We start from the raw sequence: 17500 nt of genomic DNA on the forward strand, positions 1-17500 counted from the left end.
CGAGTACCATTGCCACTTATTGATTTTGTTTGATCAATTTTATTTAATCGGATATTAAAAATACGCTACGTTCATGATAGAATCTAATTCCTTTGGGTAAGCCTAAAATAGAATTTAAGATTCCCTGAAATTGGCCCACCCTGAATACTGTAATAAACATTGTAAAATTAATTAATAATTCATAACAGTTAAGGCTTTTATCCCGACGCACGCACGATTTTTGAAACTCGATCTGAACCTGCTTATACAAATTGGGGTTGACGAATTGAGGCCGGGACACACTAGGCGATAAGTCGCTGCGACAGGTCTCTGCCACAAGTTGCTCCGTGTGTACTCCTTGCAAAACCAGTCGCTGCGACACGACGACTGTTTGGTGCACACGCAGTGATCTCGTGTGAAGGGGAGCGTGAACTAGTTTTCTAATTCAATATGGCTGACCATATGACGCTCCCTCATTGGCTCATTTAGGTTTTATCGCAGCGACTTGTTACCGGAAGTGTACACACGGTGCGACAATGTTGCTTTCGCTAATTTCGTCCCTGCGATTAGTCGCACGAATTCAAACTTGTTTCAATTCTTGCGACCGATCGCAGCGACTTATCGCCTAGTGTTCTCCGGCCTTTAATAATCAGCTGTATTAACTTTTGATTCAGACTCCTACGCGGCTAATTAGTATTCATTATATACAAGTCTCTCCCGCTCATATTTTATATACGACATAAAATTGTAATAGTTTATTACATACCCATTCAAAAAAATGAACAGTCAGTCTTTTTGAAGTGGTTATATACAATCTCTATCACATATTTGACATGTACACATATATCGATAAAAAACAGATAAGACATAACTTTTTCTCTGACTGTGAGTTTCATGCTTACGATTACGCTTACTCAGAGTCACAGAAAAAGTTATGTCTCATTGTTAAGTTCAACCCTCAGATATGTACTACTCTCTGCGAAACGCATCGAGAGCTCTACGGCAAGGATATACTATACTCAAGATTTAAAAAACAGATATAATTTAAATATATTATGAAAGAAATAAACGTAGAATTTCTTGCGATAAAACTTCAGTAAATTCTTGCAATTTATTCAAGACATACCGCATGACTTCCTGATAGTGAGTGGTAGGTTATTCCATAAACGGCAAATACGAACACGGTATCAATTCTTATTGGTTTCTGTACGACTGAAAGGGATAATACGCGTAATGCTTTTCAAACTATTTGTGGTTTTCCAAAGTTGGTTTTGTTGGTATTTTATGTATATTTTGACTGAAGAAATTATAAATTCGGACACTTTTTGAGTTCAGAGAAAAAGACCGAGAAACAAATTTTGTAGCGAACAGTTCAGTAGATATTTTCCAAGATAGACTGCCAAGAGGCGCTTGTCCTATTTGTTAAATATATTCCATAAAAAAACTTGACTAGTGCTGCAGGAATTCTGCGGCCATCCTTGACTGGGCCGCAGAAATTCTGCGGCCATCTCTGACAGGTGCCGCAAAAAATTCTGCGTCACTTATTAGAGATGGCCACAGAATTTCTGTACCAGTCAGAGATGACCACAGAATATCTACAGCCATCTCCAACTGAGGCACCATTTTTGTGAACATTGATGTGTCAGAAATTCTAGGGCTTGTACCACACTTAAATATACATGTGCAGAGAGTAAGTAGCCCTTTTCTCATCAGAACAGATTCGGTGTTACAAACCACTATTTGTCTACTAAACTAGACGCTCTATGAGCGTACACTGGGTTGCCTGTGGTACGAAGGGACTGAGTTGGATGGTATTAAACTGCAGCGTTCCAGGCAATTTTTCAAGTCGGGGGTCATTAAGACCATTTAAGTGGTCACCCAGAAGTCGTACCAGCAGAGGCCCTTTGGCTCATACGTTCATACGACGAAACAAATCCTTTTCTGAGGTTAAAAACCCGGCTACCGGCCTATTAATCATTTGTCAAAGAGATGAAATTCTTGTTATCTTTAGAAAAAATAGACACGCATTGCTTACGTGTGGTACTGAAGTAACACAGGTAAGCTTTCCATATTGTCAACTGAGCTTCGTTTTGTCTTCCAACAGATTCAAGTTGTCTTTGCGTAATATGTAGGTCTAACAGTACACGATATTGTTTTGGTATTGTATATTGTAACAACGACATGAAAACAACATTAATTTTGAACCACGAATATAAAAAGTTACCATCAGCGAAAAACATTTTGGGAGATTTTTGCTAAGTTGAATTTTATTGTACTTTTGGCTGCACCGAGTAAATCGCAAAATCGAAAGTGACATCGAATTCAGCGGGCGCCGTGATCAAGTTACCGCGGCGTGTTTACTCGCAAAAAAGTGAAGCATCTGTGTCAAATGATGGCAAGATGCCGGGTTTTTTTTTTTTGTTAGTTTGATTTAACTTTCAAGTGTTATAAAGTTTGACAAAAAATGTGCGAATTCAACACAAAGATCACAATCGCCCAACTCTTGAGGTTAACCATTGTTTCTGCAAAGTCAAAAATTTACTCTCCAAGACGAAGTTATTTATCACCAGGTAATTCCATCGTTTTGGAAATAGCAGCAACTTTATTATTCATCAGCGTCCCAATTTTTTGCCAATTTTGGGTCTCATTTTGTTGGAACTCTAGCACGCTTCTAACAGACCTGTTTATTTTCGTGACTTATGTACCGTTGCTTACAGAGCACTACCACAAAAATCCTCATGTATCACATTTCAACCCAGGTATGCAAATTCGTTAAGCTCGAAAATTACACAACCTGAATTTTCAAAAGGTGGAAATTTTACGGAAATCTTTTCCAGCAAAACATTTATTGAAACAAACAACACATTTGCTGTGAGAGGGAAAAAACCCTTCCTATTTCAATTGCGTGCGTGTAAACGATTCACACAATCGGTGTTACAAAGCATATGCAATTAAATAAATTTCTGACAGTTCACATCAAACCCTTTTCGAAAGAACCTTGACCGTAATCAGTAAAGCCCAACGGAGAAGACAAGCTTCCATTCAAATAATTTTTCACTGTCACATTTTCAATTCTTTTTTACCTTTGCTGAGTTGAGTCATAAAATGAATGTAACGTGCCAAACAACTTAGATGCGACTTCAGTAAACACAGTGATGCATTCAAGGTGTTCGATTCCTTCAATGTTTGTTAAATCAAGTAAAGAATTGCCATTTGACTTCAGTATTGTATATAATACCAAGTTAGTAAAATATTAGAAACAAAGCTTACTTGATACCCAACGGCGAAAAATGAAATGGTTTTCGAAGACCATTACTCCTCGCTTTAAAGATTCCAGCGATATATTTTTCACCGCCTAAGTTGTTTATCCAATTGACGTTGCATTCTTGAGCTCCATAAGGGTATATTTTGTGTAAAGGGGCTAGGTCACGCTATTTTAGGCATTTTCAGCACTGATCGAATGGTCATAGAATTGACTAAAATATCAAAATAACTGTTCAAAACTATAGAAGAACTCTAACAAAACACAGGGAAGCCAAGAAGGGACACGGATGGACAAAACTGGAGAGGATTGAAATGGATTGAGTTTGGGTAAATTTGAAAAACGTCGGCCCACCTTTTTTCAAATTTATATCAGTCCATATCAAAATGTCATTTACACAGCTGGAAAATCATTCTCAGTTGTTATGTGGCCGTGATTTTGCAAATGAAAGACTCTTGCTCTGCCAATATGACGTTTAGAGCTCATAATTAACAAAATTAAATAAAATTACCTAAAATAGCGTGACCTAGCCCCTTTAAAGTTGTACTAAAACGCCACTCGCGTTACAATGACTTTCGACGCCATTCCAGGTTAATAATTAAATGTCCTCTAGTGTGCACCAGAGAAATCCACGCATTACCCTAGCCCCCTCAAACCTAACAAAATACGTACAGAAGACTCTATGCACAAAGACACCAAGCAGGGGAGGGACAGGCAAGTCTTTTACCGACACGGGAAAAATATAAAAAAAACGACGAAATGCAACGCAGATTCCGACTGGGTTTGGCAACCCAGTGACAATAACTTTTAATTCATCTCAAAGATACACATGCATATACAGTTTACAGAAAATAGCAGAAACTCTCTCACTGCGGCAAAATGTATTTCCAATGCCTATGATAATTAGTGGAACTCTTACTTCACTCTTGTACTTCTTTTTTAAGTCACTGTGTGAATTAAAACTACCATTGGATTGAATTAAAAACAAATAAATAAATAAATGAATATACCGGTATTTACATAAGAGACAAACGTAAGGAAATTCAAAATAATATTATAAATCCTGGTTATACGCTTTCTCTAAGAGCAGCATACCTATTATTTTTTAAGAGATGTTTTACTTTAGTCTCTTATCTTCTGCTAGGTGAAAATCACAGCAAACAATACACAATGTAACGTATTTTAAGCAAAAGTCTAAGCAATGTTTACCTCTTTAAAGTCTTAGGTCTTCTCGAGTCGATGCCATTGTGGACCTTCAGTTTTCAAGGTCCCTGATAGACCCACTGCAACCTCTTTACGCAGATGTAACTGATGGTGAACTTGGACCATTCACAGTTGATACTAAGTGGGTTGTTAATCCAAGTAAGTCTTTCATTTTAATTATGAGACTTAAAACCTCGTGCAAAAAGTATTAGAATTTCTGTCTCATTATTTCTTGATTTACCTGTTCATGTCATTGAGGAAATCAAGAGTGAAAAATATTGAACGGGTGCTTTGTGTTTTCAAAAAAAGAATGCATTACAAAATACAGACAGCTTAAACTGTCACAATGTTGAATCGTTGGGTGCCCAAACAAAGCATTAGACCGTAGGGTTCTGATAAAGTACGGCTGTTCCTGAGTTTCATGGTTCTATGCATGTACTTCATGGAGTATCGTCGCCTTAAGAAGTTTATGTATTACTGTATGCTTTGGGATCTATTTTGGGTTTGGGTGACTTCCCATTATGTGAATTTATTACGAAACCACCGCCACATCCAACCTGTACATTAAGTTCTGATCCTAGAGGAACTATACATTTAGATGAAATATACATTTTTTACTTACCCTGTATGTTTTTTCACACCATTTCCTGTTTTATTGTAGTTTCACCAAAAATCATTGAAATCTCTGCAAACCAAACAGTAACTGAGGGAGATAATGTAATGCTGGTTTGTAAAGCTGATGGGAATCCAAAACCGAAAATCTCATGGACAAGACGATCTTATAATGTTGTTGTCAACATGCCGTTGACTTGCATTAAAAGGAAAGATGCAGGAGGCTACAGATGTACTGCTGATAATGTTGTTGGAAGGTCCGCTGCTGAAGATGTCTTCATAATTGTGAAATGTCAGTGATAGATCTCACCTTATCTTATGCGATTCTCACCATATGTAGATGTGTTTATATGAAGACGTTACGCGATATTGAAAACATTTTTGCCAAATTCTTAGTACCTACTGCTTAGATATAGATTGATGGTTTTTATAGGAAGTATGGCTGGACATATTTATGCGTCTTGGTGTGTTTTGGCGAAGGTCAGGTCAAAGTTCAAGAGACGAGTATGGCTGTCAACTGAGCTACTTTGATTGCATTGACAGAAATGATTTCTCTCTTCGCGAATTCGAAGATTTTGCTGAATCTACGGACTGTTTGTCATCGTCAGGCTAATCTTAGTTTTAAACCTTTCCTTTCCTCCCTTAATTATACAACTATGTAGTGATTACCTCAAAGGGTAAACAAATAAACCACTTAAAAAAAAAACGGTGAAAATACATTTATTTGAAATCCCATAGTTTAATAATCCATTTCCAATTTCTATCTTTCCCGTTTAGAAGAATATAAAACCTTCCGTAATGTACTTTTGCAAAGTAGTTACAAGCTAAACGACGAAAGACACTTTCTTTTTTTGATTTTTTGTTTCAGCTCCTTATGAGCCTAAAAGGAACGATAGCAAAGATCTGATATATTTGTTAGTCATTGGAGTGTTGGTAGTCACAGTCCTTTCAGTTGTAGTGTACCCCATCATCAGGCGAAAGATACGTAAGTTTTAGAAAAGTGTTTCCTCTTTACTAATGGCTCCACACCACCAACGTAAGGTAAGAGGACAGGGGCACCCAACGTCACTTATCGGAAAGTAACTGTTCAGACGACGACTTGAGATCTAGAATTTTTTAGAACTTGCTTGCTCGCCGGTCTTATGATTTTCGAACATCTAAAAGATGCTAGAATTGCCCATTTTTAACGGATTTTTGCCCTAAAAAGGTCACCTAGAATTTTTGGGAGCCTTTTTTCCGGCTAAAAGTTTCGAAAAGGTAAGTTTTGATTCCTATTATTTTCGGATCACTAGACTTTCAGCTAGGAAATCCGAACAGATGAAAAATTTTTAGGGGATAAAAATATGCCTATATCTACCGTTTAAATACTAAGACACGTTTAACAATGCTTTGTTTAAGCGGTTTTGAACTATATTCTTGTCGGGTGCCCCTGAGAGGAATTTAATAGATGGACACCAACAAGCAATAGCATTTTATGAACAAAACAGTTATGCCTCTGTACGTGTGTTTTAAAAAATTGTTTATTCCTTTTTCCAACGCGGCATGACTAACTAGAAAACGCGAAAGCAAAACATTGCATTTTAATGTAGTTTTTTTTCCCTTTTGGCTCCTTTGGGCAACCAATGTCGTGCTCAGTAAACGAGGCACCAAGGGAAAATGGTTGGTGTTCTTGTCAGAACTTTGTTTTCTTTTAGAGCTTTCCATGTTTATAGGAACTTTACTAAAATACTTTTCTCTTTGTCAGGTCAAGGACGTGATCGGTATGTAGTCGTTGTTGATTTCTTATGTATCTTTTTTGTTTTATATATATTTTCCTCGACATCTGCCCCCCCCCCCCCCCCCCTCCCATTTTTCCAACAAGCAATTCTGGTTTTTGCATCTTCCATTCAACAATTTGTACATGTACTTTATTCATTTATTTACTTATTGTTGTTTATTTATTTATTTATTTATTTCTGCCTTGACTTTGACAATCCTCCCACTTTTACTCTTATTGGAAATATCGCGTTCAAGAAGTTGTTTTGGTAATTTTATGTTATCGTGCACATCCGGCAAAGTATTTGGTTTATTAGCTGCCAGATTAAAAGGCATTTGAAGCAAAGTATTAAGAACAGTGATTTTACAATGATTATAAAACGTTTTCCTTTTAGGCCACTTGGAGAACCTGAAGTCGTACCATCGTCTCATTTTGTAAGCTCTTTAAGATAAAACGATTTTGTTTTTATGCAAATGTGACGTGAGTCAGTAAGATTTCTTTTTTGACAGTGCTCCGTGATATTGTTTTGAAGTTATTGCTAATACTTGAGCCTTGCCGTCTTGAATTGGCCCCATTAGAGGCGAAAAGATTTCTCTCTAGCCTCTTGTTATCGCCCTATGTAAAGGAATGCAGGTGGCCCAGGATTCCGGATCCCAGCCTGTGGATTCCGGATTCCAAAATCACTGGCTCTACCGAAATGAATCCTGGATTCCATCGAAATCTTTGGATTCAGGATTCCGTACGATGGATTCCGGATTCCAAAGGTTGACATTTCCTGGATTTCGGATTCCTTCACATCGGGCGACTCGTTTTGTGTGGCGTTTGAAAAGAAATATATGTGAAATACATGAATTTAATTCCTCAAAAAGTTGCTCTCACCAGTAGGGGAGTTAAATTAAAGCTTAAATAGGAGTTAAACTTTAGGGGCTATTGTAACTTTACATAAGAGTTAAATTTAATTCCTCTGGGGTAAAATTTAACTCTTCCGTGGATGTAACATTCCAGTTTAAAACTGCGAGTGGAGTTAAATAAACTCCTCTTTTGGGGTCATTTTGAGGAGTTAGTATAACCCCCATTGGCGGGTAATCTTAGAGTAAATGTAACTCTCCAAGAAGAGTTAAAACACCTCTATGTTAGGAATTACTTTTGTGGAGTTAGTTTAACTCTGCAAAGGGGGTTGATGTACCTCCTTGTTTTTGAGTGTTTTTGCGAGCCCAATAATATCACTGCTTTACAGAAAACTTAAAATGGGATAAAGAAGGTCAAGAAGCTGCATTATGGTATAAATGCGCGTTGTAGTCGTCACGTGGGCTTAATTTCACTTTTACTCGAAATGCTTTTTTCCTGTTCTGTGTTTCCGCGATCTAAAACGGCCATCATTACGTCGTTGTGCTTTATCCTGACATGGTTTCTAATGACAGGTACTCTTTGAACGTTTTGTGGATCCATTATAATACTACAAAGAACAAACAAACATCGAACGAAGCAACAGTGTAATAGCGATCAAACTGACACAAACGTTGCAGCGGTACGCAATTTCGACTCCCTTGTGTTATATTATACGCGAAGGGAAACTCTCACAAAAAGACGACAAACCTTACCACTTTGTTGTTTACATGGCTCAGAACACCCCTGTCGTTTGAAAATTTAGGATCAGTGCATACAAGTGTCAGGGGCTCAAGAACACCTTTTCAAAAGAAAGTTGACTTTATTGACGACTGCCGCGTAAATGTTAATGCAACGGGTATGATGAATTAGATTCATTTCCATTCGTGCAGTTACACCCTCCAGAGAGCTAGCTATATACGATAGTTTCTCAAAAGTATATTTGTTGGCAGAAGGGAAAAGATTCTTCATTTTTAGCACGTTTTTGTGTTTTTAAAAATCCAATTTTAACATAATTTCAGTCTACAATAGTTGAAATGTTGCCATATTTGTAACTTTAATTGGTTTACTATTATTATATTTATCATTATCATTATCATTATCATTATTATTTCATAGTCGTACTACTCAGCTTAAGTTTTTAACAGGTGGTAAAATTGTGGTGTCGGGCAACAACAAGTTGCCAAGGAACACCAAAACGTTTCTTTTTCCTGGCCTTTACATTTCCAATACTTTTCTTAGTATCCTTGCTGATCCCAGCAATGCAGACTTCTGGATTAAGATAATTGATGTGTCTACTCCTATGCCTTTTAAGTTGCCCTTCAATCGCAAGGGCACTGTTCCTAAAGCCCCCAATACAATTGGTACGACTTTGGTTTTCACTTCCCACATTCTACTTAATTCTCTGGCCAGATTTTGATACTTTTCAACCTTCACGGCCTCCTTTTCTTTTGCTCCACTGTCTTCTGGAACTGCCACTGTCCGTATGCTGAAGTCCCAAAGGAGTTTTCCAGTACGCTCACAGGGACGTAATTGTACCATTTATCATTCCGGTGGAACCCGCATTTTCCCGACAGATCCCAGTGAATTGCCCTGGCCACATTATCATGTCTTTTCTTGTGTTCTTTCTTTGCCAATTTTGAACAACCGCTGACGATGTGACTAACAGTTTCATTTTTGTCTCTGCACATTCTACATTTAGCATCTATCTGGGATTTGTCAATGGTTGCTTTAATGTAATTTGTCCGTTTTTGCTTGATCCTGTGCAGCAATTATTAGTTCTTCTGTCTCCCTCTTAAGACTTCCAAGCTTCAGCCAGCTCCATGTTTCCTCATTACTATGGTCTTCAGTCTCTCTTACAAATTGTCCATGTAGTGGCTTTTCTTTCCATTCTTGGGTGTTTTCAGCCCTTCTTCTTACTTTAAAACTGGTTGCTGTTTCCTGACTTCCAGTAACCTCTGCCCTAACTGCTTTCAACAGTTCTTCTTCACTTGATTGGACATACCTTTCCAATGATAACCTTGCCTGGTTTATACAGTCCTCTACTGATATGACTCCTCTACCACCGTGCTTCCTTGGGACGTAGATTCTTGCAACACAGTCTCTTGGGTGCAGGCCTCCGTTCATTGTTAGCAATTTTCTTGTTCTGCGGTCTAGCTCCTTTAACTCTTGTTTCGTCCATTCAATTATTCCCCCAGCATATCTAATGAATGACACTGCCCACGTATTTATTGCCTGGATCAAATTTCCCCCATTTAATTTTGTCTCTGCAACTTTTCTGACGCGCCGTAGATATTCTTTCTTGATCTTTTCTTTCATCTGCCTGTGTAACATTACATCGGCTTCCAGTACTCCTAAGTACTTATACCCTTCACCTTCTATTAACGATCTTATGTTTGTGTCATCAGGTAGTGTGATACCCTCTGACGGTGTCATCTTGCCTCTCTTTATTATCAGTACTGCACACTTCTCAATTGCAAATTTCATCCCAATGTCGCTGCTGAATATTCTCACAGTCTGTATTAGCGAATCTAGTTGGTTCGGAGGTTTCGCATATAACTTCAAATCATCCATAAACAGGAGATGGTTGATTTTTATATTATTTCCGTAAGAGTATCTTGCTTCAAACTTTCTGAGGAGCAGGGTGAGAGCGATCATTGTTATCACGAACAGTAGTGTAGACAAGGAATCCCCTTGAAAGATACCTCTTTTTATGTCCACACTTCCAAGGCTCTGGCCATTTGATATAGGTTCTGTCTTCCAACCATTCATAGAGTTGGCCAACAGGTTCTTAATATGATGAAATGGTATATGAAATGAACCATATATGAACTGCGGATATGAAATCAAGTGAAGCTATGATCTTCGCAGTTATGACCGCAATTTTTACAATTGCGTAAAGAAGCCTGAAAGATTCAGGACTTCAACGGCTCCCAACGTCAGTGGCTTCATAGCTCAGTTGGTTAGAGCGTCGCACCGGAATCGCGAGGTCACGGGTTCAAACCCCGTTGAAGTCCTGAACTTTTCAGGCTTCTTTACGCATTGTAAAAATTGCGGTCATAACTGCGAAGATCATAGCTTTACTTGAGGTTCTTAATATCTTGGGCAATGCCCACAACGCCAAGGCATTCTAGAATCCATGGGTGGGGTATCATATCACAGGCCTTCATATAATCGATCCACCCTAAGGCAAAATCTTCTTCCTCGCTTTACTCTCTTTTCAGATCATTTTATCAATGAACAGTTGGTCGTTGGTCCCTTGAGCCCCTTTCCTGCAGCCTTTTTGTTCATCAGGTAGTATATTTCCCGTGTCAACGAATTCATACAGCTTGTCAGATATTATTCCAGTAAGCAGTTTCCATATTACTGGTAGACAGGTTATCGGGCGGTAGGTTCCTGCTGCTGCACCTTTTTGTGGGTCTTTCATGATGAGTATCGTTCTGCCTTTTGTCATCCAGTCAGGGACAATGCCAGTATCTAAACACGACTGAAGGTTGTTTGCAATACACATATGTTGGGATGTGAAATTCTTCAACCAAAAACCCTGCACTAGGTCAGGCCCTGGTGCTTTCCAGTTTGGTACTTTCTTCAGGAATTGCATCACTGTCTCCACACTGATACATATGTTGTCTTGCTGAAGGGGCTCTATCTCCTCCCTCAACCTCTGTAGCCACTCTGCTTCCTTCTCATATGTTGTTTCTTCGCCCCAAATGCCATCCCAATATTGCTTGGCCTCCTCAGGGTCAGGTGTCACCTGGGAACTGTTACTGTTACCGTCGAGCTCTTCATAGAATCTTCGTTGGTTCGTTTCGAACATTCTGTTCTGTACAAACTGCTTATTCCTGTTCTTATATCTCTACAGCTTCTTAGACTTGGCAATGAGTCGTTGTTTGAGATCTTCGTAGACATGCTTGAGGCCATTCTTTGCAAGCTTATACTTTTGTTCTAGTCGCCACTTGTGGTGTTCTTTAATTGTTTTCCCTCTTAAGAGTGTATCCACTCTGCTTAGGTCAGCTCTCATGTCTTTGATTTGAGACTCTAGCCTTTGTTTCCACAAAGGCTCCCGCTTCTGGGACCTTTTCCCAGTCTTCAGTCCTAACCTTTCTGTAACAACCACTGCTCCAGCATAGAAGAGCATGTTAGTAGCAGTTATTTCCTCTACATCAACTTTTACCAGTACCCCATTTACCTTCTTAACTTCTTCTTGCAGTTTCTTCCTATTTGCATTTTGCAATGATGGTAAGCCTTTTCTTTCCTGACTATTGACTACTTCCACAATTCGCCAGTAAATGTCCTTTTCTTCATTAGAAAGCCCTTCAATAATTTTTGCCCTTTGTTGCTCGGTCTGCACATCTGCTGTCACATTTTCAGTTCTCTTGTCAAATGCATCTTGCTCACCACGGTCAGCATTTGTCTGACGCTCTACCGTCACACCAGGCAGTCCAAGCACTTCATCTACATCCTCACCTTCAGTGTTAACCAATGCTTCCCTTTTCAGCTCTTCAATCTTCATTTCCGACAACCACACATTTACTTTAAATGCTCTTGCTTGATCAGCTAACCTCTGCTCGCTGGTCTCCAATCCTCCGTTTCTTTCCACATGCTAATCAATCGTTTTCGGTATCCTTTGATACCAGGATTACTCATAAATGGCGCACTTCATGACTAGTTGGTTTACTGCCTTGGTCCATATCGTTCTAGCAGTAGCTGGATAACGACCTGGTGCTGGCTGCTGCTCCCCAGACACCCTGCCGGGCGTGACACCTTCACTTGGAGCTTGGGTCTCATTTACGCCGTTTACGTCTCTATCTTCATGATTCATCTTCATTTTGGAAGAGTTGCTATGTCACCCACTAGCTAGGGAGGATTGTTTCTCGGAGTTCCCTTCTCCTAGGAGGGTTGCCATCCAAAGCTAAGAGTCCCTCCTATCCCTTTGCTGTTACCCTAACTGGGGTGGCTTAGGGCTTACTAACACTTGCCAAAGGTGTTACCCCAGACTCTGGTGGGCGGAAGTGTCCACATTCCCGAAATAGGATAAGACTCAAGCTAGCCTGTCCTACCCCAGTGCCCAAATTATTATTATTATTATTATTATTATCTCTCCAGTTGTCGGGTGTTCTTCTGGGTAATGCACAACACTTTCTGCAACAGGTGAGCAGTTCCAAGAATGGCCGATAATTGTACACTTCCAAGAAGTCAGGTACATCTACAATCGGCGTCAAAATTGTTGAGACACTCTTATCCTTTAGAGTCGATTTCAAGCTCGGTGCGCAAATGGCCCCCTCCCCCGCACCCCCGGGACAATGTTGTGTTTTTAAGGTTTTCTACGAGCCTTGTCGACAGCGGTACAACATTGATTAGGGTGGGGGAGGGAGGGGTATCTCGGAAACGTACTTTTTGGGCAAGTTTCTTTGCAAACAATGAATGTGTCGTTGCCAGTGTGCTCTGTTGGCAACTGTCTCAACTAATTTTGTCGCCGATTGTAGCATCTAGCTTGCCAAACCAGGTCTTTGCACCTTTCGATATGCTTCCAAGAGCACCAATCACGATAGGTATTATTGTGACTTCCAAGGCGCCATGAATCCTTCTGATTTCAAATGCTAGCTCCTGGTACTTTTCAACCTTCTCTTCAGTCCCGGTGATGTTCTGGTCCGCAGGCACAGCTATGTCAATAAGTGTCCATTTCTGTGTGTCTTTATGCACTAGGGTAATATCTGGCCGATTATGCTTCAGCACTTCGATTACGCCTCAGCACTTCTCCATTTTCTGCTTTTGCAAGGGTTAAATATAATAATAATAATAATAATAATAATAATAATAATAATAATAAATATCTTAGTTTTTTGCGGGTTGTATCAGTCCTGAAAATACTTTCTCAGTATAGTTTCACTGTCCATAAGTACGATTTTTTCCCTAATTCATCATTCTCGAAAATTAGTGGAACTTTTTTCCTTGCTTTATCAACATCTCCTTACAGACACGCTATACCAATTGGAACTACAACCACTTTGTGTCCACCGCATCTCTATCTCATTTCAAAGGCTAAGTGCTGGTACTTTGTTCATTTCGCATTTGCCTTGGTTTCAATGTTTTGTTCTTGTGGGCATGTCATGTCACAAATCCAAATTATTTTGTTATGTTTGTCCTCTAATGTCAAATGTGGTCGTCCGGCTGTTGCTGATTTTCGTAAACGGAATTCAAAGCCCCACACCAACTTTGCAATACTGTTCTCCACCACGTGTCCTCTTTCCCACTTCTCTGTATTCCATTTAGTTTGATTGTCAATTAATTGGTACATGTTTTTTTTTTGCTCACCACAAACACGGCAATCCTCTTGATACTTCCCATACTCTGGTTTCTATCATTTTCTCTAGCATAGTTCCTACCTTTGTGTCTCTTTATTATTATTATTATTATCATCATCATCATCATCATCATCATCATTATTATTATTATTATTATTATTATTATTATTATTATTATTATTATTATTATTATTATGAGAGACTTTATTGATATCTCCTCGAGTGATTTTACAACATTTGTGGGCCTGTGGGCCTGGGCAATGGTGCTCATGTAGCTATCCGATAAACCCTTGACTATGGTCAATCTAATAAATTACGATGTAATATTGTAAAACTTATATATGCATATATAGTTAAGAAAATAAAAGTAGTAAATTCATAGAATCTTATAAACGAAAAGAGAAACTATATACATCTTCGTCATCTATAAACGATAATGTGATTCACTGTCTCACCCTTCTGTCCACACAATCTGCACAGAATCTATTAATGTTGAATTTAGCATAGGTTGTTCGTAAGGCTTGCAGCGTTGAGATGATCAATCTTTAGAGATAATCACTTTGAAACGAAAAACGTCTGACGTTGCAAAACTGAAGAAAAAAATATCCAGACTGACATATCTAGATGGTGGCAAATGATAAAGAAAGAGAGATAGAAAGTATTGGACTGCCAGTGAATTTAAAAGCTTGGTCGTAAAATATGTGCAGTCGAACCTTGCTAATGTTAACGTCACAGCTACTCCTGGACCAAGAAATCCCAAGAACGTGATCAACCTGAAATGGTCGGGCGCTGGACGTATCCGGCTTTACCGATGAGGGATATAAGAAAAACAACTGTGGAGCTACATTAGACACGAGCAGGACTCTGATCTTGAAGAGTTCAATTTATAACCGTGCCTCTGTCACTGCCTCGGTGTTGCGTCCGTTGTCGTTCGATGTTGTGTCTATTGGGGCGAAAAAGCATATGTTTGCTAAAGATTAAGAAATGAATCATAGTCATGTATAGTCAGGATCTTGGGAGAGCAAAAATGTGGGAGTGAAACGTGTCTTCTGTAAGTTCAGCTGCATATTAAATTGTGAAACGTGTAGGTGGCAGGCAAATCTGTTCTCGATGTATGGGGATGCTGAAGCATACATAAGGCGGTTGGAGCGTACTTGAGGCGTTTTTCCTAATTTTTTAATGAATTTTGATCATTGCAGCCTTCAAACTAATTAAATTAGTTTTATTGCAGAAATTTACTAGTTTGTATAAATGTATCTTGCGTTTTGGGTCTCCACGGACACAGCCATCACATCAGTTGCAGATGTTGACTGAATGTCTTCATTCCTAACTGTAGAACGACGGCATTGAAATGGAAAGGAACGGTTCCGACGGCATTAACAGTACTAGTAGCCCTCTTCAGGAAGTGGCAATACGTGAAGTCACAATAAGTTGCGAAAGTGCCCCTTACTCGGAGATAAGTGACTATGCTTTGCTTAATCCCGGAACTCGATCCTGGGAAGTCAAGCGGCAGTACGTAATGATTGATAAGGTGATTGGACAGGGATCCTTTGGACAAGTTGCACAAGGAAGAGCTTCAGAACTACCATGGATGGCAGGAACAATAACCGTGGCTATAAAGATGCTTAAAGGTATTAAACAATGCATGTTAATCTTATGTATGAGCTTTACCGTACTTTACCCGTCCTAAAAAGCCATTTACCAAAATGCATTTTTAAAAAAATGGAAGATTAAACCTATTATACCTTAGGTTCAGATAGAGTCGCCAAGTAAGAGTATACATTCGTGACCTGAGAATGAGATCCGAGTCTTTCCAAGAATAACCCCCTCATCCATTTACAGACAGATATATTTTCTTGACCAAGTGAAAAACATCAGAACGGGGCAGGAGCCCATCACCCGGAGCGTGCAACTTAACTATACTTGTGCAACGGCGTTTTCACAAGTAAGGTTATTTTTAGATTGAATTTCCCGCTAATGAGACTCCCACAGGAGCCCGATGACCAATTACAAAAAATTGAGCTGACGTCATAGGGTCACCGAACCGTAACTGACTTTTTTTTTTGACCTAATTCGCGGGAAGGGCTAGTCTAAAAAAAAACCTACTTGTGAAAATGCCGTTTCACAGACGCTGTATGGAAGTTGCACGCTCCAGGATGGGCTCCTGAACGGGGCTAAATTTCGAAACCTGGATTGTCTCGATGAAAATCGAAGAAAGTAACTGCAGCGGCGTCATCGAGCCATACGTATTGTCTTACTATGATAAATGTCTTCTTTTATTGAAACATGCAGCAAATTCTCATGAGATGGAAAGGAAGAGCCTGTTGTCAGAACTTGAAGTGTTGAAGACTCTTAAACCTCACCCACATGTCATTAAACTTCTGGGATGCGTCACTGTATCAGGTATTAGTTACAAATGTCTTAAAAAGTTTCGAAGGCTACAAGTTATACCACTGGGATGAGGATGAATTTTTCTCATGGGGGCGAGGGGTGGTGGGGGGGGGGGGTTGTATTTCTACAGCAGACTTGTCTTTTAATGTCCTTGGAAACGTGGTCGGCTTTGTCGCGATAACGGTCACAATTATTTGCTGTTAAAGAGATAGCAATCATGTATTAACTGGTATTTTTCTTTGTATGAAATTTTTTCTCTTCCAAGATCCCGTACTTGTTCTTATTGAATATGTCCCGTATGGCGATCTCCTGGGTTACCTGAGAAAGAGCCGTGGATTTAAAGACACTTACTTCAAAGACCCGGATGTTAAGCCGCAAACAAGTCTGAGTTCATTGCAGTTAATGAATATCTCTTGGCAAATAGCTGATGGCATGGCTTACTTGTCTTCAAGGAAGGCAAGTTGTCGAATGGAAACTGAATACAAGAAATTTCTCTATCGTATCTTTCTTCTATTATAAAAGATTAGGTTATCTCTATTATTAAAATTGGTTGACGGTCATTTTGCCACTTGCAAAATTCAAAACAAAAAGTCTTGAAGGAAATTAACGAAGACAGTGGAAAAAGAGGATCAAGCGTGAAGAAAGTATTGTTCAGTGTATTATAAACAAACTTACATGTTGTGTTCGTATAACTCAAAATTAGTAGATAGGTTAGAAGTTTTGACAGTTCTGTAATCTGACCCCGGTAAAGGCTCGTCGATTTTTGAGAGACGGAATTTCCAAAACATCACTCATGCACACATTAATTTCGAACTGTTCAAATAAGTGACCCAGCAGGTAAGGGAGCGGGTCTCAAGTCGCTTCTCGGAATTTAAAAATGTCCGCTGTCGTTTTTTCGTACTCAAAGTTGTTGATGGGAATACATTGCTATAGCTTCTACTAACGCACTGAGCACATATCGCATGGGTCCGTTAGGCTACCAGGCTGCCGCGACGGCTGGCGTGGGCTCGTACGTGAGGCTGCTTCATCTGCTGGGCCCCAACAGCGCCGTGCGGCGTTAAGGCAGTATGGATGGTATGGATGATCATGTTGACCGTCTTTGTAGCA

The 17500-nt window shown here is 39.4% G+C and overlaps 1 protein-coding gene across 1 annotated transcript in view; it reads left to right on the plus strand.

Annotated features, from left to right (window-relative positions):
• The window catches only part of LOC137982354 (fibroblast growth factor receptor 2-like), a 42044-nt gene that overhangs the window by 20458 nt on the left and 4086 nt on the right, over positions 1 to 17500 (plus strand). Inside the window, exons 6-13 of the mRNA XM_068829453.1 lie at positions 4461 to 4603; positions 5106 to 5348; positions 5925 to 6041; positions 6801 to 6816; positions 7207 to 7246; positions 15339 to 15633; positions 16295 to 16405; positions 16659 to 16849. Of these exons, the coding sequence (XP_068685554.1) occupies positions 4461 to 4603; positions 5106 to 5348; positions 5925 to 6041; positions 6801 to 6816; positions 7207 to 7246; positions 15339 to 15633; positions 16295 to 16405; positions 16659 to 16849 (1156 nt within the window). The remainder of the gene's footprint in view (positions 1 to 4460; positions 4604 to 5105; positions 5349 to 5924; positions 6042 to 6800; positions 6817 to 7206; positions 7247 to 15338; positions 15634 to 16294; positions 16406 to 16658; positions 16850 to 17500) is intronic.

Source organism: Montipora foliosa, chromosome 13, assembly GCF_036669935.1.
Source record: "Montipora foliosa isolate CH-2021 chromosome 13, ASM3666993v2, whole genome shotgun sequence".
NCBI classification, from domain to species: Eukaryota; Metazoa; Cnidaria; class Anthozoa; order Scleractinia; family Acroporidae; genus Montipora; species Montipora foliosa.